General features: G+C 43.2%; 1 protein-coding gene across 5 annotated transcripts in view; it reads right to left on the bottom strand.

The window, feature by feature from the left end:
* The window catches only part of CEP170 (centrosomal protein 170), a 548,658-nt gene that overhangs the window by 348,880 nt on the left and 173,655 nt on the right, over window positions 1-26,123 (bottom strand). For all 5 annotated transcript variants that reach the window (XM_078648584.1, XM_078648586.1, XM_078648587.1 and 2 more), the window contains exons 4-6: window positions 22,137-22,215; window positions 4,506-4,564; window positions 4,244-4,403 (exon numbers count right to left, since the gene is read on the bottom strand). In XM_078648584.1, the coding sequence (XP_078504710.1) occupies window positions 4,244-4,403; window positions 4,506-4,564; window positions 22,137-22,215 (298 nt within the window). The remainder of the gene's footprint in view (window positions 1-4,243; window positions 4,404-4,505; window positions 4,565-22,136; window positions 22,216-26,123) is intronic.

Raw genomic sequence — 26,123 nt, 5'->3', positions numbered from 1 at the left:
TCTACATTTTTAATAAAATAGATTTGAAAGAGAGAATTACTCATAGCACTTTGTCACAGCAAGAGGGTCCCTTCTATCCACTGCACCGATTGATTAAGCCACTTTTCATCTGGTCATAGTGAACCAGTATTCTCCAAAAAGAGGTTAAGCGCTCCTCCCCTTGTGGATTTGTTTTGAGTTGGCCTAACGGCTAGGGCGTCGACCTCGAATCTGGGGAACCGGGTTAGAGTCTCGGCAATGACGCTGAACATCCTGTGATTCTAGGTAAATCACTTAATCTCCCCGTGCCTAACAAAAATGAATGTGTCCTCATGTAACGCAACTGGTGCTATGTAAAGCGCTCTGATACCGATGCCGGGGCAAGTGCGTGCTATATAAAACGCCGTCAAAAAAAAAAAATCTGCGTTCAGAGACCCTAGGGAGTTATAATGGGGAGTTTAAGGATTCTTCTTGATGATATCATTCAAGCCAGTTCAAGATTAACAAGGCCTATCCTGCTATGGACACCTCATTCTTTTCCAATATCATGCCCCATGTCAGCCCACATGTTCCTGAGTAAGCAGCCTCTTCGCATCAGAAGGGAAGATGGCTAAATTACCCTAAACCTGCAGGCACATCACAATTCCCTAATATGCCTGACCCCTAGGAAACGTATCGGCAGCACTTGAGATCACCAAGATGAAATGCTGTACAAGCCAGTCCAAAAAGGTGGCAACAATAATGTTTGATCCCATTTACATAGACTGAGGGATTCCTGGTCGGCTTGCGTCATTTTCAACAGCATATTCTGTGGAGTGACAATGGTGTTCTCAAGTACTGCACAAGCATACCTTAGGGCAGCATCTCTCCAGTATCCTACTGATACACCTTGATCATATTTGCGAGATGGCCCTTTGATTAGGGATTTTTAGTCTATCTTTTTGTCTGTAAAGACTGGTTAACTTAAGAAAGCTTTATATTATTACAAGTACTCCGACCATGATAATCTTCAGAAAGAGGTTGGGTTGAACATTCAGATTCTGAATGAGTCAGGGAGTGGATTTGCTAACTCGTGGTCAACACTTCTGGAGTATGAGTCCTTCTGCGATGCTCTGACCATCAACCTTAAAACCACAGACTTGATCTTAAACATCTCTGTGCCCGAAGGAGAGGGTCCAACTCCTTTCAACACTGTTCCAGGACCAGTTCTCATACACTCATTGATGGACCTTTAACAATGAACCCCATGTTGATCCCTGCAGCAGTTAGTCTCTAGAAACTGAGGGAAGACTCAGGTAACTTATAACTGCGGCATGCAGGAAGGGGAGGTTGGCTTATAGAGAGACAGATCTGATGAATTCTGAAACTGGTAAATAAAATCCAGAGGGCTGGCACTATTCCATGGAGTTTTTCAATTCAAGGGAAAGTCCTTCAGGCTTTGTTTACTGGCACATTGATTCCTCTGACACAGAGATAGGATATCTGTGGTTGATGACCAATTCAGAGGCCCCACCAAAGCCTTTGCTTCCTTCTGAGGCGCAGGTAAATTCACTGGGTTAAAAAAGTGTTCATCAGCTTCTTATTTTAGTATACAGTTTCCAAAGGCAGTGTCTTTGTCATTAAGTGCTCACCTGCTTAGTGAGTTGTGGTGACGCTCACCTCCCTGAACGAAAATGCCTCATAAGCATAGTGGCCTGGCAGAATGATGAGATCTGCTGATGGACAAGCAGTCAAAGTCTGCAATTTTCCTTCCTTCAAGAGTTACTGTCTATGCTGAAATCCTTAAGTCGTGGTTTCCATACCGGCAGGTCTTAGTGATTCAGTTTATGGATGGTGGAGCCTACTGTGAGGACTTACTAAATGGAGCAAGCTGAATTGATCCTCCTACAAAACTTGAAGTTCAAGTGCCTATCTAGCTTACACGCCTTCCCGTCAATGGTCAGGCAAAAGGTAGTCATTTTACTACCTAACCCACAATAATCTTCTTATAATCAGATGGCTCACCTCACATGTTCATGCTCTCAGACATCCAGCACCTCCTTCAAAAGAAACTTTTCCATTTGCAACAAGGTTGTCAATCAACATCTGACTGGACTGCTCCATGTGTTCCTCTAGATAGGACAACTGAAAGGTGGACCCTAAATCTTGTAGACTCATGACAGGTGAGATAACTACTTCAACCAATGGCCTCTTGCAAAGTTGATTTCATGGAAAACAGTCACTCACAGGCCTTTAACACAAATGCTAATCACGAGAGCTCAAGCCCCATGCACCTTCTACAGTCTGGATTCAACGGTTTTTAGTATGCCACATACCAATTTCTGGTTCCAAACCTTGGAAGGAGATTGGCTCAACCATTGATCACAGGCTTCATCAACTTGTTCAAAGGAAGTACCAAAGACTGCTGCCCTTGCAAGTTAGACAACCCTCTTATTCCATGGATTCCCATCTTCTTGCCCAGATTACAAAGAGCATGGCGGAGTCACATGGTTAACAGCGGTTTTTTAGACTAAATAGTTTTTGTTACTGACAGTAAAAGACTTATCATGCATGCAAACTAGACCCTTGTCTTCGCTCTGTGCCAGCTTCGGGTCTTCAAGCAGAATCTTAAAATGGTCAAGGAGAAGCATACTCCACCTGCAAAACATTATCAAAGAAGTTCTCCCCTTCAGATACCATTTCTCTCCAGCGTTATAGAAGCTTTCCAATCAAGTCTGCATCTACTAGATATATTGCTCCCACTGTTCAGGTTTTTTGACAATACACAGAGCTCCAGTTTTCTTGCCTGTTATCTAGCTTTAGCCATCAGTTCTCGTCTTCTGCCAGATTCTCACCTTCACTCCATTTATCTAATTCATTTAGCTCAAATCTTTCTGGGAAGTGCAGTCGTAAACTTTACCCACCTGGCACAAAGTTCCACTTCTGCCTGTTACTCCACTGTCTCAGTCAACTTTAAGTTCTGGCAAGCTGTTAAGCTTCAAACATTTCTGCTGTTTAATTCTCTTTTGACTGACTACCTACTTGATAGCGTCTACAATTATTCTGTCACAACTGAAGAGGTGCTCTTGAGTTCGCTATGAAATGAAGGCTACCACTCACCACTAGTCCTAGCTTTACAACCAGCCAGTGACCTCTCAGCCTTCTTAGTGAATCCACCTGAATTGACCTGTGTACCACCACAATTTCAGATCCACAATTTCAACCTATCATTCTTTCAAATCCAGAGGGGGTGTGTGTGTGTGTGTGTGTTACATGCATAGGTCTATGTTTACACTAATATATTACAAAATAAATTAAATATTTAATAAAAACAAAGATTCTGAAATTAAGAAAAATTCAAACAAAAAATTAAATACAAACTCTTAGATAATTATATAGGTTCTTAACAGACTGAAAACATGGCAGTCCGAAATGAAAGCTGTGAAATGGTGGTGGTCGAAATAGTAACATACAAGTAAACTGACCACAGAGTTCTCTGATCCAGTTGGGATGAAGCAGAGATACACACTTTTCTGCAGTACATTCACATCTTTTTCCACCATAAATCAAACTTCTGGTTCCAATGATCACCAGGTCTTTCAAATTAGTGCTCTCCTTCAGAGAAGTACCCACAGGAGTTTGACACTTGAAGAATACACTTAATTAACTAAACCTAAGAATAAGTAGTCAACATTGGCAAAAACAGGTAATGTGACTCAATACCCGGGAATGGAATAGATTCCAACCAGAGTCAAAATTCATGCTCATCTTTGAATCAGACCCATGTTTTCCAAGGACCAAAAGCTTTTTCCAATGATTCTGGCCAAACTGAAGCACAAAATCGGCGGAATAACTATGGATGCCAAAACTCGAAAGACACGAAACATGGACTCTGAATGGGAGCGCCACAAAGAGTGGTCCTTCCCACCAAATGTGTTGTTTGAAGTTCAATGTCAATAGCATGCCCAGCAGAGGGACGCAAGGAATTTTTTCCCCAATGAAAATTAGGACCAACAAATAGTAAAGACTAAACTATGCAGCCTGCCCACATTCAGAATAACGTGAAACTAAGTGGCAATACTTGTTGAAGCACTTGTGGGACCATGAACTGGACAAGAAGGGAAACACAAGCACTGTGATCAATTAAACATCTTATAAGTAAAAAAATCTCTCCTAGAGAAGCTTGTCTCTAACATGTAAGTGGCAGTAGCCGGCAGACCATGTCAAACCAGCTGAGAAGGCACAATATCCGATAACAGTAAAGGACACAAAAAGGAAAACTCACCAAGCGTTTTCTCTTCCGATTTTAATGCCTCCATTGCTTTATGATGAACTTCTACTGTGCCTTCTGTTGACTTCACTTCTGATGCTTTAAAGTTTGAGGATTTGGATCCGTCAGTCTCCAATTTCTGGGAGAACTGCAGCTGACTCGTAAATTTTTCATGCTAATAATAAAACAAAATATTATTTAATTATGCAATAAAGAGGCCATCTAAACAGCCAGCTACTATAGGAACTACTTTAAAGTTATAAAAACAGTACTGTACCTTAAGTGCTTCTTCTGGTACCCTCATTTCACATCGTACCACAGTGAAGAGATTAGTATGTTCACTGTGCTAAGGAAAAGAGTAACTGCTACAACTTATGAATTATAAAGCAACCGTGATCTGAAGTTTAAACAAATTAACTTTCTCCAGTAACATGAAAATTATGAACTTGTGAAACAAATTGCACTGGTTGCAACTTACTGGTTTACTTAAAAAACATTTAAAACCACTATATTTAGCTATCAGTAAAATCTTCTAATCAAATAACGTACAGGTTGCAGTGGCTTGCATGCATAGAACTAAAATATCAGTTTATCTGTGCAAGCTGACGGTGGTTGAATAGTGGGAGCTAAACATGTAGATGTCCACAAATCCTTATCAATCATTTCTCCTCTGTCACATTTCCAACAAACGGATTAGCAAGATAAAATGACAACAATGTTTCAAACACCAGGATTAATGGAGCAGGTTTCAAAACCTTTTTGTCAATTGTGCCATTCTGTAAAAATGTGTCATCTCGGCCAACCACCGTGCACAGAACTTTCATACCCCGTTTCTGGTCAAAAATAATTTTTTTACCACATCTCAACCTAGTTGTGTTCTCCTTGTACTCTCCCTGTCCACCGGTTCCAACATCACGTTTACCATTATGTAAGAGTCTCCCTGCCTGCCTTCTCCTCCTGCTCTACATTCACACTATCAAATCGTTCCTGTGCCTCCCAGACTCATTTGCCATTGCGATTAGCAAACAATACACAATTGTTTTTCCCCTCAAAGGTATCCATCACCATACTTAGTCCATATTTAGACACCATGTGTGTTGGAGCACTTTTAGAAAGCGAGTCACAATAGGTAACATGAACAGGGAGTGTTGTTATTCTGGCAACCAAAAGACAAGCGATATGGTTGAAAGATAACCCCTACAGTGCCCAGAGCAAAGCCTTGCAGCGCCGAAGATAGAACAAACAACAAAACCTGGGAGAGCGGTGCAGAAAGGGGATCAATATATTTGGAAGAACACCAAGCCACAAATTTGTACCAATGGCGGGCATATACAGTCTTGGCTGAGGGACTCCTGGCTGCCAGAATGACATCACAGACTCCCGTCAATAACAGCCAACTGCCGTCGCACTGCCCCCAATCATGAAGGCAAAGTATGTGCATGTTCGGATGCAGGTCCCTCCACTGCAGTTGCAACAGAAGATCCCCTCAAAGAGGCTGCCTGATCGGAGGACCGAGGCTCATGCTCAGGAGTTTAGAATCCAAACTCTCTGTGCCCAATCAAGAGCTACAAGAATGATTTGGGACCTGTTGTACCTGATCTTATAGAGAACTCTGGCCAAGAGTGGTATCAGTAGAAAGCATACAGGAGGGCTGAGCTCCATTCACGAAGGAAAGCATTTCCGAGCAAGAGTAGCCTTGGAAACTCCAGTGTGCAGGAGTGCTGACATTGCGAGCTGTTGGTAGCGTCTAATAGATTCGCCCATGGCTCTCCCCAATCAGTGAAGAGACCTTTCACCACCTCCGAATGGAGACACCATTCGTGTCCTGCTAGACCTCAACAGCCGAGTTCATCCTCTCTAGTGTTCAGAGAGGCCAGCAGATGTTAAACCACCAGGAAAATACCCTGACGTTCCAGCCATGTCCAGAGACGTAAGACCTCCTGAAACAGGGTCCACGACCCCGCTCCACCCGGTTTGTTGCAATACCACATGGCGGTGGTGTTGTCTATGAACACCTGAACGAGCCTTCCCTCAATAGAAGGAAGAAAGGCTCAATGCTAGTCTGATAGCTCTCAGCTCCAGCAATTTGATGTGGAGCTGTTCCAGGTGCGAGTTTGGCACTTCTATAGTGAACCCCAGTGAGTGCAGAAGGTTCACTGTTGTCTGGAAGTGGGAGACGACAGCCTGGGACAAGCCTGCCTTCAACAGTCAGTCTACAAGGCAGGGGAAGACTTGAACACCCCCACCTCTGCAGATATGTTGTAACCACCACCGTTACACGGTGCTAGTGAGGCCAAAGGGGAGCAGAGCAAACTGATAATGCTCACTGCCTACCATGATCCGGAAGTTAACACTTGTGGCCAGGCAGGACGGGAATATGGAAGTAGGCATCTTACAAGTCCAGTGTTAACATTAAGTCTTCAGGATCAGGGCCAGAAAGAACTTGAGCATATCTGAGCATCTTGAACTTTTTCTTCTGGAAGAAGTTGCGAAGGAGCAGGTCTTGAATAGCTTAGAGGCCTATGTCCTCTGCAATATCAACCACAACCTCTTTCTGATGCTGGCACCCTCTCAATGGTCCTTATACTGGTCCGAAACAAAAAAAAGGGAAAACTTCTGTCTGACAATACACTATGACAAACGTAGGGCGTATTACCGAATTTGATGTAAGTTCTACTCGATACTTAAAATAGGAAAGAAGTCTGATGATACTAAATCACCACAATTATCTTCTACAATTTGAATATCAGAGAGGATCATGACCATTTTGGCCCCAGAAGTTAATTGTAAGGGTCCTAGAAATGAGTATTCTACACATTTTTTAGATAATCTGGGAGACGTGGGAAATTGAGTGGCAGAGGAGGTGGGTTAAGCCTTTCAGTAATCTTGCTGATACAGTTAATTAAAATGCTTAACAAAAAAGGCACAGACAGAACAGACTCTTTTCACGGAATATGGAGGCAGTGATCACAGACTGCTGAGCAAGTAAACTTCCTGACGCAAGTATAACTTTGTGCATTCAGGGGTTTCTTTAAAATAAGAAGCTGCACTATCTTTAGTCAACAGCGTGGCCATTTTCAAAGTAGTGGCGGCCCATGGGGAAGCCGAAGAAGTAATAGATTTTACTTTCCTTAACTCTACATCTATGTACATAGATGTAGAGTTAAGGAAAGTGCAAAAAGGGGCTATACTGTCATGGTAAACGCAAGTGAAGTTAAATGTATGAAACCTACATTTACCTATATATATACTTACCTTTTTTTTTTTTCTTTCCTCATTCGCCACCAACCTCACTTCACTTCGCGCTCAAGCTGTCTATACCCATACTCAGCAAGCTGTGAAAAGTAGGCAATTGGAAGTGGAGACCTCAGGGAAGACCCGCCTACAGGTATGATGACTGACTTGAGTGCTAAGGAAACCAGATGAGATAACTCTTCGGCAAAGCTCCAAGAGCTTGATGACATACGTCATAATACTTCCAAGTGAGACTGGGAGTAACCGACTTAGCCCGAAGAGTATCAAGGCAGCATAAACATGGGACTCAGGAAAAAAAAAACGAATTTGTTAACTCTGAAACCGGTCTGAGCTGCAGCAAGTCCCAAAACGCGGTCTGCTTTCCACTGCAAGATCTAGCTAAGTCTAACTTGGATTTCGCCAACACTGAAGTCAGCCAAGCTGAAAATAAGGGAAGGGTGGATTCTGTCCATGTTTTGCATATTTGTCTCCTGCCTAACAGGATAGCATATAAAAGCAATGATCTGGATGGGCCCGTAACTTGATGTGTGAAGCCAAAAATAATCAAGGGTAGGTTTATCTGAATTGGACAGCCCAAAGTGATCGCCAAAAATTTGCCAACACTGTCCCAAAAGGTAGTCAAGGCAGGGCATTACTTAAACATATATATGTCTGAAGCTTGGGCCAGACCGCATTTCTTGCAGCTAACTGGTGGGCCTTTGACAATTTTAGAAAGCTTTTGAGCGGAGAAATAAGCCCTGTGGATGGTAAAAAGGTGGTTCCATTTCAACCATGCTGGTTTGACTACGTAGTGGAGGATCTTACAAGAGTTCTGCCGTAGATAGTCACAGTGTTAGTCAGGTAAAGATTCCCCCCACAGTTCCTCGGCCAGTTTGAATTTGCCGTCTGCAGACTCAGCTATGGCTTGAAACCAAAACAAAACTTTCTTCCTCCCAGGTGGCTTAGCCACAAGCTGGTGTTCTAAAAAGTTGCCACTCCCTATAGGGTTCATACGGTTTAGTTGTGATTGGGCCCAACTTTTCACCTGAAGGTATTTAAACCTTGACAGGCCTCCTCCGATTTTATCCTTAAGTTGTTTCCATGAAACGAGAACGCCATCAGAGGCCAGGTTCTCCCCCAGACCGTCAGCCCAGCTTCTCTTAGGGGTACTGCCAGTCTGTCTCTCAGCCACTCCTGGGCGCCAGGAGAGTCACAGAGCGGGGTCAGTTGTTTGTTTTTTCCTTTGGTTTCGGTATCAGTTGAGTTCCCTGATATATCACTTACCGGATATATCTCTACATTTGTATATTCAATATATCTTCAATGTAAATGTGATTCCCAACAGAACCATTGTTTTTGTTTAGTTTGAAAACTAACTAAGCGCAACAGTGCTTTTAAGTTTAGCCTAAGTTTTAGCAAAACCCTTAAGAACCTTCAGTTTAACATTTTTTTTTTAACTTTTGGTCTCCGAATTTGAACAGATATCCCTCGTCAGGTTAAGTTGGCTACCCTAAGCATGGGGAGAAACATCTCCCCTGCTCCGGTGCTAACCGGCATTTTCAAAAGCATACGTGAATGTGTACGTTGAAAAGCCCAAGCATAAAAATGGAGATCCAGCAAAGCAAGGCCTTATTTTTCTCTCCTGCACCTCAACCTTTTCTAAGCTATTCTTGTTAATGTATACGCCCAGACAAAAGAATTGATATCCCGCTGTAGCTGGTCTTTAGTCGATTTTTCAAAATGTAGAGAAATACAATTGAAGAGAAAGGTGACCTTGGGGAGAATCAACATCTTAACTAGATTGACCCTCCCGAGAATGGATGAAGGAAGTTGAGCCCTGGATTTCATCAGCTTCTGACACTCCCTAGCGACCATAGTTAGATTTGTCTCTGCTATCTTTGTTATATCTTGCACAATTTTGATCCCAAAGTATCTCATCTTAGAGCTGATCTGGTGCTGTTGCTGGGTCCCTTCAGGGTTCCAAACCATGATTTCTGTCTTTGCGTCATTAATCTCGTAACCTGAGACACGTCCAAAATCTTGTTCCAGGCTGATCACTGCTGGAAGTGCTGTAGACCGGTTAGCCGAAAGGACTAAGATGTTGTCTGCGTACAGAGCGACCTTCCTCTCCCACTCCTCATATTTGAAAGGCTGAATGTTGGAATCTTCATTGAGCCGTTGAGCAAATGGCACAATATATAGGTCAAAGAGGAGAGGGGAGAGTGGGCAGACCCGCCTTGTCCCCCTAGAGATCTTAAAGGATTCAGTGATATTACCAATAACAAAAAGTCTGGCTATTGGTTCCTGATATATCAACTGAACAGTTTAACTAAATTGTTTTCCCTAGGTTAAATTTCCCCAAGACTTCCATCAGGTAGGTTCAGTTTACCCTGTAGACAGCCTTGGTAGCGTCTATTGGCCATGGCCGCTAATGGGAGTGAGTAAGTAAAGGCCAAATCAATCGGCCCTATAAGATCATAGGTAAGGTCAGATAGTTCCCTTCCTGATCCAGATGGAGAATATCGCCCGCCACAAGTCCCAATCTGGCTGCCAAAACTGAAGCGAAGATTTTATAGTCCGTATTTAAAAGTGAAATGGGCCTATATGACTCACAACTTGATGGATTTTTCCCTGGTTTCAAGATTAAAATAATTGTGGCATCCTTCCATGAGACTGGGAGCTTTAGGCCTTCCTGTAGTATCTGGTTAAAGAGCTTTGTCAAGGTAGGGACGATCATATCACTGCGGCCTTTCCGTTCTTACAAAGTGATATAGCTCTCCTAACCTCTTCTTGGGTAAATTCCCGATCTGAGTGATCCTGCTGTTCGAGTTTCAAGGAGGGGAGTGAGATTTTATCCAACCAACCCTTGACATTAGATTTATCTACCAATGTATCCTCTCAGTAGATATGGAAAAAAAAACAGAAAAGCATCATGTATTTCCTCATCCAAAGAGAGAGTAACATCCCCATCTTCATTGGTGATTTCTTTGATCTGGTTTCTTGCCCGGTCCGATTTAGTTTTCCATGCAAGGAGCTTTCCTGCCCCTTCACCATACTCAAAATGGGCAATCTTGCTTGCCTCCAATCATCGGATGAGCCTAGTATGCAGAATATTTTCCAACGGACCTTTCAATTTATTGAAGTTAGTCTGACTTTCTTGCTGAATTTCAGGTGAAGCCTGGCTGTTTAAATCGGCCTCCATTACCTTCAGTTTAGCTTCGATTGACGCAATCTCCTCTTTATATTTTTTTATTTCTGTAGCTCGTCCTGCTTGTAATTTGACCCCTCAAGAAAGCCTTTAAAGAATCCCATACAACTAATGTCGAAGCCGAATCTAAATTAATTCTCAAAAAACATTCAGTTTCTTGAGATAAAAAGGAAATCTCTTCTTCCTCCAAAAGTAAGGCTCGTCGAAGGATCATGACCTGGTGTAGTTAGGTAGTGGCCACTCTAAATCTAATAACATGCCAGAATGGTCTGAGAGATGAGATGCCAAGTAGGAGATATTTTTAACTCTGCCTCTTAGAGATTGGTTGATCAAAACATAGCCTATTCTTGATTTATGCCGGTACTTGTAGTTTCTATAGGAAACTCCCAACTGCTGGCCTGATCTTTCTCTCCAAATTTCCGAGAGGGCGAATTGCTTCATCATCTCTTATAAGAAATCCTTAGACTTAGAAGGGACCACAGCTCTATTGTTTGGTGACTTATCTAATGAAGGATTTAATACAATATTAAAATCTCCTGCTAGGACTACTGGCTCAGGAAAGTCCAGCAAGTGCGAAAAAATAGTCTTAAGAAAAGAGGGATCATCTTGATTGGGTCCATAGTAGCCAACCAAGGTAAACTGAGACCCCAAAATAATAACTTTCTACAATGAGCCATCTACCACATAGGTCAACTAACTGTAATAGGATCCGGGCCTTGGCCGATTTTTTTAATATGATTAAAACCCCTTTGATATTTGCTGACTGATTAGTGCTGACATAAGAACCAACCCGTCTTTCATTCTTAAGAAGGCTGACAGTCTCTTCTTTATCACCATCATCACCTTTGGTTTTTCTTTGTTCGCCCTAAGTTGGCAGGGTATGCTCAGACGTGAGTACCTTGCTCACTTTGCCACTGGAGTCAAGCAAGCCCGGCTGAAGACGGATGCAATGCCAGAAACCGGTCCTGGGAAGCTTGATTCCGGTCCTGGGAAGACATGGCTTGGCAGTTCGGGCTAGACTGTTCCCATGAGGCACAGGGTCAGACTGATTTGCATATGGCCATGTCTGAACTGGGGTGGCAGAGTGAGCTAAAGAACGGTGATGGATTAAACCCAGATCAGTTGACTGGGGGTGAGTGTTTGTATTGTCAACGCTCCGTCCATCATCACCTTTGTTTTTTCTTTGTTTGCCCTAAATTGGCAGGGTATGCTCAGACGTGAGTCCCTTGCTCACTTTGCCACTGGAGTCAAGCAAGTCCAGCTGAAGAAGGATGTAATGCCAGAAACCGGTCCTGGGAAGCTTGATTCCGGTCCAGGGAAGACATGGCTTGACAGTTCGGGCTGGACTGTTCCCATGAGGCACAGGGTCAGACTGATTAGCATATGGCCATGTCTGGACTTGGGTGGCGGAGTGAGCTAAAGAACGGTGATGGATTAAACCCAGATCAGTTGACTGGGGGTGAGTGTTTGTATTGTCAACGCTCCGTCCATCATCACCTTTGGTTTTTCCTTAAGCAAGTGTGTTTCCTGGAGAACAATGACCCGCATGGGGGAATCCCCAAGATATTGCAGAATCTTGTCTCTTCTTGGTCTTACGCGCAGACCATTGACGTTTCAGGACAGGATCTGTATAGAGCTCATGGCGGGTCAAATCAACGGCGTGTTACCAAAAGAGGAGATTGAAAAAGCCATCACCAGCACCCCATCCATTGCAATTCCCTAGTTGTAACTCTTGAGATTGATAAAAAATAATGGTAAGGTGAATGAGGAAGTTTTTTGTTATTTTACCCCACTGCTACCCAGTCCAACCCCTGTGCCCCCTCCACCTCACCCCACAACCCCGGAGAACCCTTACTCCAATTATCTGGACAGATGGAGTCCAGAGCAACCCACCCCGTCCCACCTTTATAAATGTGAGACACAAACTCAAAACCCTCGAAACCACAGAGAAAAAGGGAGAGGGCTAATTAAATAATAAGATGCGTGTGCTTAATTTTATGTATATGTTTTTAGAAACTATATATATATATATATATATATATATATATATATATATATATATATATATATATATATATATATATATATATATATATGTATATAATCTTTTTTTTTACCCTCCTCCCTTTTTTTACATTTTCCTACCCCCTCTTTTAATCTCTAATATATATCCTTTTTTTTTTTTTTTTTACAACTCCTGCTTCTTCTAACTCAAATTATCCAACCTCCCACCACCCACTACATGGGATTTTCCTATAACTCCAACCCAATCATCAATTATGTCGATAAATGGAAAAGAGAAAAGAGTGGGAAGTGGGAAGTGGAATGAGAGAAGGCTATCCACTGGTAAGGAGAAATACAGTTACCATTCCCAGGCCGAGTTTCCCTCTTAAGGGGCGCCCTTGCTAATTGTATCGAGCAGCTCATCCGCCTCCTGAACTGATCTTAAGTTATGCATTTTATTGTTATGCATGACCTTCAGGAAGGCGGGAAACTTTAACTGAGCTACCGCACCATGCTTCTTAAAGTCGTCTAACTTCCTACCCAGCTCCCACTGCCTATACAGTGTGAACCTGGAAAGGTCAGAACAAATTTCAAAAGAGAACTCTTTAGCCTTCAATGATTTCACTTTCAGTGCTAAGTTAAGAATCCTCTCTTTTAAAGCAAAGGTGAGAAAGTTGATTAATATCTTCCTGGGCTTAGATCAATCCGGATTCCATCAAAAGGGACCCCTATGCACCTTCTGAATATCGTGACTCAAAGATTCTTCTGAGTCCTCAAGCTGTAGGGAGACTTTGAGCAGAGATACAATATAGGATCTAAGATCTGATCCTTCACTCCCTTCTGGGATATTCAAAAGACGCAGGTTATTTCTGCGAGCATTGTTTTCCAATACTTCCATCCTGTCACGGAGGTCTGCCCCTAGTTTCCTTAACAGTAGAATGTCCAACTTTTCCGCCCGAGATGTTCTTTCACTTCGCCAACGTTTTTCTCGAAGGTCTCATTCCTGGAATTCAGCAGGTCCACCTTCTTCTCCAAAGATTCACAAAAGCTTCTGATCTCTCCCTGGTTGGCAGCAGATACAGCAAAACCCTTTTTATATCCTCAGATAGTGTGACAAAAAGAGCTTCCAAGGCTGTAGGTGACGACCCAGCCATCACCTGTTCCTTAAAAGGATTGCTGCTGAAAGCCACTGCTGTCTGCATCTGGGTCTGGGTTTGGGTTTGATCCACAGGGCTAGTGATAGAGCTGATTGCGGCCAAAACGGGCTCCGAAATTGTATTGGGATTACCCTGATGAGAAATCTGATTTATTTCAGGCTCTATGATTTTATCAGCTGCGCCGCACGTGATGACGAAGAAGTTGTTAAAGTGGCTGGAGCATTCCTGAGGGCTTCGCCCTGAGTTATAATATCCAGGACTTCTGGCTGAACGCTGAAGTACGAGCGCAATGCTTGAGTAACCCTAACTTGAGTGTTAGAGGGGTTGCTTTTAGACCTCCTTGGTTTAATAGATCTGCCTTTAACTTGATACGTCTGAAAGGCTGAGCTGTTAGTCGAAACAGGAGCTAAAGGAGTATCAAGGAGCTCAGATATGCCTTTATTAGCGCTTTGATCGACGACCCAAGTGGACTTTTCAGAGCAATTTTTTAATATCGGCTTGGTGGGTCCCAAACAAACCCCTGCATCCTTTTTATGCCTCTTAGTACCCACCTTAGAAGCAATGGTAAGTTGCAACTTCTCCTGAAAAGGGAACTGATCCTCCTAGAGGACTTGAAACTCCGGGACAGAAGCCTCCTGTGAGTGCTGAAGTTGTTGGTTATCAGGATCCTTTTCCACAACCGCTGTGCATGACTCTAATGTTGAGACGGGGAGCTCCTGCTGCCCTTTCTGGTCTCCCTTCAGAAAAAAAAACACTGATGCTGTCTCACCGGCTGCTCACCCGGAGGTGTCTGCGAGCAACCGCTCTGCCGCCCATGCGGAGCTCCAGTGCGGCCTCAAACCAGCGAGACAAAACGGAGAAGCGTCTATCCGCCTCTCCACGACACATCCCCGGCTGAGCGACAGTTGACGGTGCCGGTGTAAGAATCCGCGACGGCAGCTTGAGAAGAGGCCCAGAAATACGGTAAACGGGGGCCCGGGAGGCTAAGAAGGGTTAATGAAAAGCAAGCAGCGGGAGCGGGCGCTCTGTGAGCAAGCGGCTGCTTAGCGTGCAGATGCCATGTTCCCCCTATATATACTTACCTTGTCAATAATTTGGTTGTCACTATTTCTTGCTATGGTACTTTTGTAGTATATTTAGTGCACAATATACCAGAACCTTACTGTCATAGGTTTTGAAAGGTCTGGCTGGACTGATAAGAGGTTAATGAAGGGGAACACTAGCTGTCTTGCTTGGTTTTCTAGAAATAGTTTAGGAAAGTAACACTGCTGTGCGGAGGTATTGAAGCAAATGATGCTGGAGCTGCATCTGCTAACTTTTGTTCGAACTGCCAATCTTCTCAACAGGCAAGCAAATAAGGATGCTGTTTATATCTTTGTTGGAAGTAGGCCACAAGCCCATAAATCGGTAACCAATTCCAAAGGTTTAGCTACACAAACAGATCAGGGTCAAGATTTACAATACCTGGACCTTGGACCTTAAGTTTTCTATAATGCTTAAATGTTTGATTCTCATGCAATGCAATTTTGATAGAGAAGGTTTTCAACTTCTAATCCAAAGAGAAATGAAGTCTTGTATGTTGGAGACCCTTGCCCAGGTCGCAACTTATAAAAGACCCCTTCCCTCACAGGAAGACGTGTCTGATGAGATTCCTTACGATGGCTTACCTGTGAGCGGCAAACGCACCAAGAAGTCTAATTATATCACTCCTCACGTCCCAGCGAGCACAGGGGGTCCTAGCACCTCTAGCGATATTAGTGGTCTTAGCACCTCAAAGCAATTGGGAGGTCTTCGCACCTCAAGTAAGCAGGTTGTCCCTAGCGACACGTCACCTTTGGGTGCCCTTCGCGGCCCAAATATCTCGGATGCCCTTAGCGGCTCTTTATCTCATGGTGCTCAGCATTATACCGGGGACTTGAATGATGATAATTCTGACGATCCAGACGAGTATGTTCTGGACCTGGATGATGAGGATGTTGGCCTATTCGACACGGAGGATGAACCCCCTTCTTCCTCGAAAGACAGTATTCTAGATCCCCATGGGGAAGAGATGTTCTCCCCCTGAATTTAAAACACCCCCGCTCATCACAATGGTCTCCACAAGAGCATGTCTCGAAGTTCATTAAGAAATGCATACGATTCCCTCTTGAAAGGGAGACGAGGAATATACTAAGGGCGGAGTGTTTTTTTTTTTTAACGGAGTTTTATATAGCGCGAACTTGACCCGAATTGGGTATCAGAGCGCTTTACATAGCACCAGCTGCATTACATGAGAACACATTCATTTTTGTTAGGCACGGGGAGATTAGGTGATTTGCCCAGAATCACAGGATGGATGTTCAGGATCATTGCTCTTCAGGCTTGGGCGCGATCCCAGGAAAGGCCTACAAAAATAGTTCAAAGGCTGCCAAGACCGCCTATTAGATGTCCTTGGGCCCCTTACCAGGATACTTGACTCTGCAGAAGAGTGCCACCTTCACGGTACCCCCCTCAATACAGATTTGATTAGGGGATGGAGTCAAAGAGCCCTCATTCTTCTAGGCAACTCCAATGCGAGTATTCACGCCGAAAGGCGTAGACGGATTCTTTACAAGCTCGATCCTAAACTTTCTGACATGGCAGAAAAAGAGCCATCCTCAAACCCGAAAGGCCTTCTTTTTGGGGAAGAGCTTATAAAATCGCTTGGAAAGTATGTGTCTACTTTCACAGCACTTGATAAGGCCGAACATAACATCAGGAGAGTGTTTAACAATAATGTTTTTGGAAGGGCCAGAAGAAGGGGCCTTTCTTTCGGCCGATTTAACCAGAGGCCCTACCAGAGATCACGCCCCTTCGGAAGAGGCTATCAACAATATAACTACAGCACCCCTTACCTATACAATCGCAGAAGGGAAACCGAGCCAGAGGGGCAAGATCTCAAGCTTCATTCACCTCAAATCCTCCAAATAAGTTCTGCGCCCTTACTTTCTCCTTCTATCCCCTTAAAAGGTGAGAGGCAGACTCAGGCTTTTTTCGAAAAGATGGGAAGAAATAACCTGGGATCCTTGGGTTCTGTCCACAGTGAAAGGCTTTATGATAGAATTTGTTCAAACTCCGTTTCAAGCTTCCTTACCAAGGGACATCCCTGTTTCCCTAGAAAAAGAGAAAATAGTAGAGGAGGAGATCTCCTCTATGCGTCAAAAAGGGGCGATAATAGAAGTTCCTTTGGATTCTTTAACTTTCGTAAGTACACTGTTCCTCGTGGAGAAAAAAAGGAAAAGGTTGGAGACCGGTCATAAATCTGAAGGGCCTCAACAAATTTCTTGTTTACAGGCATTTCAAAATGGAAGGAATACATCTCCTGAGAGATCTTCTCCAAAAAGAGGACTGGTTGGCCAAACTAGATTTGAAGGATGCCTACTTCATGATTCCGATGGCGGTTATGCATCAGCCATTCCTGCAATTTCTATGGAAAAATCACCTTTACCAGTTCCAGGCTCTCCCCTTCGGTCTTTCTTCCGCCCCTTGGTGCTTTACCAAGGTTATGAGAACAGTAGCCTCCTTCCTGAGGGAACGAGGAGTCCGCCTTATTATTTACCTCAACGACATCTTGATAATGTCTCAAGACCTCCATCAAATTCTCCTAGATCTGGAAACGGTTATGAATCTGCTAGAAAATCTAGGATTCATTATCAAGAAAGAGAAGTCCATTCTAACCCCTTCCAAGTGTCTTCTCTCCTCTTACCTCCTTCAAAGATCTCGAAGATCAGGAAAGAGATTAGACATGTCTTGAGGCAAGAGGATATCCCTTTAAGGGAGCTGGCAAGACTACTAGGTCTCTTATCTTCCTCCATCCAAGCGATCTTTCCAGGCCCTCTGAATTACCGGGCCTTGCAAAGGATAAAAGGCAGGGCCTTGAGGTCCGGTCTCTGGTACGAGGACCGAATCACCCTAGATTTGGAGGCCAAAGCAGATCTAGACTGGTGGTTGGAAAATCTGGAGGCTTGGAATGGGAAAGCAATTTTTTGTTCAGAACCAGATTTTGTGTTGGAATCTGACGCTTCCCTTCATGGCTGGGGTGCATGCTTCCTGGACCGGAATACGGGAGGGGTATGGTCTCGGGAGGAGTCATCTCACCACATAAATTTCCTCGAACTTACTGCTGGCCTGTACGCCCTTATGAGTTTCAAGCACTCCCTACAGGGGAGGTCGGTCGTCCTGAAGATGGACAATGTTTCCGCAGTGGCCTACATCAATCGGTTGGGAGGTACGAAATCTGCCGACCTTTCCAACCTGGCCAAGAGACTCTGGATGTTCTGCTTAGAACACAAAATTGCCCTCAAAGCGGAATACTACCCAGGGAAATCGAACGTTTCTGCCGATTGGAATTCCAGATTCCTTTCGGACTGCAGCGACTGGAAGCTCAACGTCGCTGTCTTCGACTCGCAGCATTCTTGCTGGGGTCCCTTTGAAATAGACCTCTTTGCGAGCCGTCTCACCTCTCAACTAGAGCATTACTTCAGCTGGATGCCAGATCCTGGTGCTCTAGCAGTGAACGCATTCCTCCAACCCTGGTCAGGGATCAATGCATATGCCTTCCCCCATTTGCAATGATCCAGAGAGTCTTGCAGAAAGTGAGGCAAGACCGATGCTCTCTAGTCCTGATAACCCCCTTCTGGTCGTCACAAGCATGGTTCCCCACAGTTCTGGAGCTAACTTACGAGCTTACCTTTCTGATACCTTCTCTAGAAGATCTCCCTACAGACGCAAACGGAGATCCTCACCTCCTGACCCTATCCGGGAGTTTGAACCTTCTTGCTTGGAGAGTGTCAGGAGATCCAACGAAGTCTCAGGACTTTCGACATCAGCGGCTACTCTCCTCAGAGAGTCATGGGCGCTGGGAACTCACTACAGATACAATAATATCTGGAAATCTTGGTTTCGTTGGTGCCTGGAAAGGGATTTGGATACGATATAGGCACCTATTGTTGATGTAGTGAACTTTCTGGCTGAACTTTGTGACAAAGGTTTGAGTTATAGATTGATTAACTGCTATAGATCCGATATCTCTGCGGGTCATGTTCTTGTTAATGGCAAGACGGTCGGTTCAAACCTAATTGTTTGTAGGGTTATGAAGAGCATTCGTCTCAAAAGACCCCCGAAACCAAAATATGATACACTCTGGGATGTGAATTTGATTCTAGATCTTTTCACCTCTTGGCCCGACAATTTTCTTTTGAATAGAAATCTTCTCTCTATTAAACTCGCCACTCTTCTTTGCCTTATCTCTCTGTCGTAGAGTTTCTGACGTTAAAGCTCTGGAGATCTCGAACAGGTCCTATAATTTATTCAATTTTGAGGTCTACAGAAGAACCAAGACCATGTCTGATTCAATCTTTTATCCTCGTTTCGACCCTTGCCCAAAAGTTTGTGTAGTTGAATGTATGAAAGCTTATGATCAGACAATGTCTAACCTGCGGCCTATTGATGAGATGGGTTAAATCCGCTATGACTTTAGCAGGTATAGATATAACCAAGTTTCAAGCTCATTCTCTCAGAGGTGCTATGACGAGTAAGTCACTTTGGTCTGGGGGTAAGTTGGATGATATTCTTAAAGCTGCCGACTTGTCTAATGCTAATACCTTCGCAAGACACTATTGTAAACCAATTGAACACATTTCTAATGTCGTTTTACAAGGCTACCAACATGCATAATGTAGCCTCCGTTCTTCTAATGGAATTGCGATTCTCCTATTAACATGCCAAGAGAATCTAGATTTCATTAAAGACACGGAGGCTCACATTATCCCGCCAATCCCATTCCCTGTTTGGTATTTGGTGTCTCATTATTATTTTCACATAACCCGATTGTTCATGTTTTTTCATTGACATGTTATTTCTACCTTTTTTTTGCATTGACATGTTATTTAATTTGTTCAAATCGCTTCTCTGGACATGTTTTGTGATTACTTTGTCCTTTTGGACACATTTATTCATGCCTTCTTTCTTTTCAGATAATCCTTCAACCTGAGCTATGTTTGCGGATCCCTCATTGGCTGGTTGCCTTCTTAAACTCTCCTTTGGATTTCATTTCGAGTTCTCTTCTTTCTACTGGATCTTCTCTTCGTTTGATTTAAAAGAGGCAGATGGTTGCTATGTTATGTCTCTTAGTTTATCTCAATGTTCTTTTGGAACCTTTGTATTATGACTCATGCGGCTGCTTGGAACTGCAATTAAAAGTCATTGCATAATGTGAGCCTCCGTTTCTTTAATGAAATCTAGATTCTCTTGGCATGTTAATAGGAGAATCGCAATTCTCATGCAATGGGGTAGGTTTGGCAAATTGCTTTGACTGTAAAAAAAGAGAAACAGTTTTTACTCCAAAATTAGGGTATTGTTTCGCAAAAACCAAAACACTTAAGGGCCTATACACAAACTGCATTTTGTAGAAGGTTTAGTAGTACTACAATAGTGCTACTCACAAAGTACAAAATGCTATTCATAAATCTACGAATAGAGGTCTCCGACTCACCTATCTTGTATGTGCGAAGATCTAGGCCCGACTACTGAGATCCCCACACATGTATATATACATTAGTGGAGTACATGTGAGCAGGGGAGTAGCAGGAAAGGGAAGAATATTTGCAAATACATACATGTGGCTTGTAGAGAAGTACGGAGGGATTTAGAGATGGCTGAGGAAGAGTTTAGGGAAGGATATGCATACACACTGAAAAGAGTATGCCTATTCTTATTCACAAACAGCCCTTTTAAAACTAATATGCCAAAAAGATCCCAGATCAGACCTGGAGTAATACCTGCACCACACATGACCAACTACTGGTTCTGCAACACCCTCACATAAGAAAATAATGGAGGCAGGCACTTAAAATAATACCCATATGGAAATAATGTTAAAATTAATTCATTTATTATGACCTTTTAAAATATACATTATTTATATCATATAGTATTTTAGGAACCCTTTAATTTAAACATTAATGGAACTGTAATTAAAAAAACATTAATTTAAATAAATTATACACAACTTTAAGTATTTATTACTACATAACATAAATATATGCATTTTACGAGGTCTTTTTTGATAAAACCTTTAAAAATTCTTTAATTTGATATATTTAAGTTAATTAAATATTTAATTCAAAATTAACTTCATAGTGCGGTCACATTTTCTATTTTGTTCCACATTTAAAATGCCCATATAAATGAATTTGCATAAATAGGTAACATAAAAATGTCTGTAGAATTTGTTTAAGTTTAATAAACTTTTTACAATGTTCCTATAATTTACCGGAGGGATATTTGTGCCCTGGTGGAGGAACCCTCTGCCTATGTGTGAAAAGTTACCAATAATAATTTTACACTCATACCTCTTTCAGGGGGTGGAGCCACGTAAGTCTACACTTTTTAGTAAATCATCACTCCAAAATGGTGAAAAGCCAAAAGTTGTAAACTTACTACAAAGTGTAGGTGTAAGAGCAGTTTTACCCAATCAAAATATGGAAGAAAGTGTTACTTACTTATAGCCCTTGTTCTGCATTGCAGAAATCTTCATTAAAGTCACAAATTTAGGAATAATTCCCCACTGTGTATGTGGACTCCATATCACTTTTCCTAGATGTATTGTACATTGAAATATCACGCAGTGGTGGAAGAAATATTGAAAGTGGCCGAACATTCCCCTATCAGTCTATTCTATTCCATTAAAAGATTCTGGTTTCGATGAAAAGCCAAGTCAAAAATCATATTATGAAATTCAAGTCATCAAAGAATTATTGGAAGGACTACAGTGTTCCCTCCAATTAACATACTTCTCTACCATGGGAGTCGAACATAGTTCTTTTAAAGTTGACGGTCTCTCCTTCTGAGCTGATGTACAATTATTTTAGTTTTTATGATTATTAACCCCTTTGGTGCTGATGACGGCTCCCGGTCTTCATCAGTTACGGTGGGCGTGTGCTGATGACGGCCGGGAAGCCGTCATGACCACGCCCGCGATCGGAATGTGCCGCACAGGCGCAGAATTCTGGCCGCAGCCAGGGGGTTAATGAAGAGCCTACAATGCACAATCCAATTTCCTTTGCTAAGGAAATATACATTTAACACCAGCCAATCTCATTTACATTTATACATGCATTTGCACTCCATTCATCTATACAATCTGGAGCTGTTTGGGTTATTAAAAAGCAAATCAGACTAAACGAAAAGATTGAAAAAAAACAGAATCAAAGCCAGAAATCATCATGCACTAAAAGAACCCACTGCATATGATTTTAAGAGAAAATACATTTTCAGAAAAGGATATCATATCCAAATCGTAGCTTGTCATCAAGTTTCAGAGTGATGTAGGTCTGCTCCGGAATCCTCACATCATTCACAAATGTCTGAAAAAAGCAATAGTCAAGATGAAGCAAAACTGAATTGTTGCATATTTATAATCCTAATATTCCTTCCCAGGCATTTTCTTTGCATGTTACAGAGTAGAACAGCTCTGTTTTTTCAGTGACTCCAAAACCCATTTAAAAAGATAAATTATTAATTTTCTGAAATTATCTCTTAAAAGGATCACCCCTATGAGAGGCAACTTTTTCTGTCTTTGTTACACAGCTCATTGGAATTACATGCAAGACACTAAGTATATCCCTGAGAAAAACACTCCACCTTCTGCCCCCCAGGGCCTGCCCCCAAAACTGACTCTCTGTCTCAAAATATAAAGAGTCAGTTAAGTGCTTCACTTTTGATGGTCTCTCAGCAGACTAATTTCAACTATACTCCTAGGTTGAATATGGATACAAAGAAAAACACCAACATTTAAAGTGTTGTGTTTTTGTTAGTTTCAAACAGGAGGAAAGAACAGCAAGCCTGCACATCAAGAGAACACAGAGTGAAATCAGAACCACAGTCAATCCAGTACTGTTTGACTAAAGTATGGCCTGATGTACAGTTAGCCCTCTGAAAACGTTAGTGATTTCTCACTCACCTCCCATCCATTTTCAGCAATGAACCATGAGTTTATCCCAAAAACATCTGGATAATAATCAAAAATAGTACCCATCAAGCTACAGATTGCTTGGAGAATGCTAAACCATTGTGGATAGATCCAGAAATTGATTTTCATTTCATTTAGCTCACATTTTTGTTCATGGTTTGATACAACATATCTGGCAAAGTTCCCTGATTAGGGAAGAGTAATAACAATTAAAGTTTTGGTTAATGTGTCAGTATGGTACTGTTTTAAGAAGCAAGGGAAAGCAAGTGCCTAAGAACACTATGGGGACACAGAAGTTGAATCTCACTCAACTGTTGTATGGCGTTTTAGGATCAGAGTGAATTTTCCTGATTCATGCCCTTATATGGCTACAATTCACATTGCCCTAATATAGGCATAGAAATAATTCCCTTATTTAGACATAGCCCACGCAGACCAAATACAGGAATTGCTACTTCCACCCGTACCAAACCGTCACAACGATTTCTTGGAAAATCGGCTTAAGCAGTCAGGGACCTTGCCTTGCTTGAATATTGATTTGTCCAAGAACTCATGTACTTTACAGAGAACTACTATTCCCTTGGGATTCTTTCCGGACGTTATGATGCCCAACTTTACGTCAAACTAGACACCTTCAAGGTATAAATATGCCTTCACTTGCTCTACAAAGACTCGGTGGTTCAGAGCAGTTCGACTATCTACTTGCCCGGCGCAGCTCGCTACAGCAAGTGAATTTTGAATTTAAAAAGAATTTATAAAGCGCACTTTTACCATGCGGTTTCATGGCGCTAATAGGAAGCTGAGGTTGCTGTGAGGGGGCGAAAGGCTTTAGGATGGAAAGGCTTGGCAAAAAAGAGTTTTAAGCATCTTGCGAAACTCAGTGTAAGAGGAGGCAGATCTAACAGAAATAGGGAGAGCGTTCCAAAAAGTGGGGGCAAGTACAGAAAATTTAAAACCACCTGACCTGCTTTTCTTAAAGCGAGGTACAGTGAGAAGGAACTTGGTGGAGGAGCGTAGCTCTCTGCTGGGACAATAAGCAGTGAGGGCAGAGGAAATGAACGCAGGGGCAGTGCCAGCTAAGGCTTGGAAAGTTGTACAGCCCAATTTAAAAAGAGACCGTTCTTTGATGGGTAACCAGTGAAGGGATTTGAGTGTGGGAGTGATGTGGGAAGATTTGGGCAGCCTAAAAATCAGGCGAGCTGCCTGATTTTGCACCAACTGGAGGCGTCGGAGGGCACTGGCAGGGACTCCGTTATATACGATGTTCCCAGAATCCAGTCGCGATAAAACCATCGCCATTAAAATCAGTTTTAGTGCAGGGGGGGAAAAAAACGGGAAATTTTACGAATGATACGGAGGGCAAAGAAACAAGAAGAGACAACCGAGCTTATCTGGGTGTGAAGAGTGAGGTGTTGGTCAACCGTGATCCCAGTGTTTTGGCAGAGAGTGATGGTAATGGTGGGGGACCTAAAGAGGGTGGCCAAAAGGAGGGGGACCAGGGACTGCAACTGCCCCCGGTAAGAACCAGCTCGGTCTTATCCGGGTTTAGTTTTAAATGGTTGGAGTTCATCCAGTCCCTGATATACAACATTATGGATTGGAAATTAAGAACAGAAGTAGGGGAGTGAGAGAGATTGAAAATGAGCTGGAGGTCATCGGCGTAGTTGTACACCGTGACCTCCATCTCCTGGAGCGCGCAGATGAGGGGAAGAATGTACAGATTAAATAATAAAGGGGATAGAGAAGATCCCTGGGGGACACCGCACTGGACCTTGCGTGGGGAGGCAGTATAATCAGCCAGGCGGACCGCTTGGGTGCGCTCACTCAGGGAAGAGCTGAGCCAGACCAACATCGTGCCCCCTATACCCGCCGCCTTGACACAGGAAAGGAGGATGGTATGATCAACCGTGTCAAAGGCGGCAGATAAATCCAAAAGGATGAGGGCCCGAGGAGTGTTGGAGTCCAGCCCCTCTCTTAGTTCGTCTATGACTGAGACCACGACTTTCTCCGTGGAGTGTCGAGGTCGGAAGCCCGCCTGACATGGCGCAAGGTAAGCGCTGTCTTCAATAAAGGAGCTGAGTTCCTTGGTGACATAGGACTCAAGAACCTTGCCCAGGAAAGGGAGAAGAGAAATGGGACGATAGTTTAGTGAGGAAGAGGGGTCGGCTCCAGGCTTTTTTAGAATGGGTATGATGGTGGCTGTTTTGTAAGTGGCGGGGACAATGCCCCGCCTAAGTGAATCATTGAGGAGGGTAAGAGGGGGTATGTGACAATTCGAAAAGGCCATACGTAATACGTTGGCCGGACAGGGGTCAACGGGAGAGCCAGACTTGACCCGAGCTAACAAGGAAAGAAAGATTTCTTTGGTCAGCTGAGGTATGTGGGTCAAGTTGGACTTGTTGAGCGGCGACGCAAAGGCTCGGAAGGTAGGGGAAGGAAGGGGTATGTTGGCCTTAATTAATGCGACTTTCTCGATGAAGAAGTCATTGAGTAGATCGCAGTAAGATTGGGACAGGGGGGTCTTAAAGGATGTCCTGTCAGAAGACGCCAGCTCTTGAACCGTGGCAAAGATTTCTTTTGGCTGGTTCTCAGCAGCAAGGATCCTGCCCGAGAAGTATTCGGTCTTGGCGGCAAGAATGGCTCTTTTGTACTCGTTAAGAATAGACGTGTAGTGGGTTTTAAGGATAGGACAGTAGGCCAACCTCCAAGCACGTTCTGCTCGGCGTGCTTCAAGTTTTTTTCCTTTAAGTTCGGGGGTGAACCATTTATTGGCCAGGTAGGCCCTTCTAATAATAACACGCTTCATAGGAGCCACCTGATCACTGGCCTTCAAAAGCCAGCCGTCTATGATGGTAGTTTGGGATGGTAGAGTGGAACCTTCCAGATCAGGGCAGGTGGCTAGCAGAGAGGCGCACAAGGAAGGGACATCTGCGCCATTCCAGTTCCTAGCCCAAATATCTTTAGGGTGAAAAGTGTTTTTGACAGAGCTAAGGTCCAGGAAGAAGGAGATCATGGAGTGGTCGGACCACGCACATGGTGCCACTATGGGAGTAGTGACTGGGACGTTGAGAGTCCAAATTTGGTCTAAAGTGCGACCTCGAGAATGAGTAGGAGTATGGACCTGAGGGACAAAATTAAGACCAAGAAGGAGCTGGGTGAAGTCTCTAGACATAGCGTCTTCCGCTGGGTCATTGGGTCAAAAGTTAAAATCCCCTAGGACCAATACAGAGGCATTATTAACCACTAAAGTAGCAAGTAAATCTTGAATAGCAGGGATAAAATGAGGGAAGGGTTGCGGTGGGC

Source organism: Lissotriton helveticus, chromosome 6 (assembly GCF_964261635.1).
Source record: "Lissotriton helveticus chromosome 6, aLisHel1.1, whole genome shotgun sequence".
NCBI lineage: Eukaryota > Metazoa > Chordata > Amphibia > Caudata > Salamandridae > Lissotriton > Lissotriton helveticus.
This window is presented reverse-complemented; position numbering and strand designations above follow the sequence as displayed.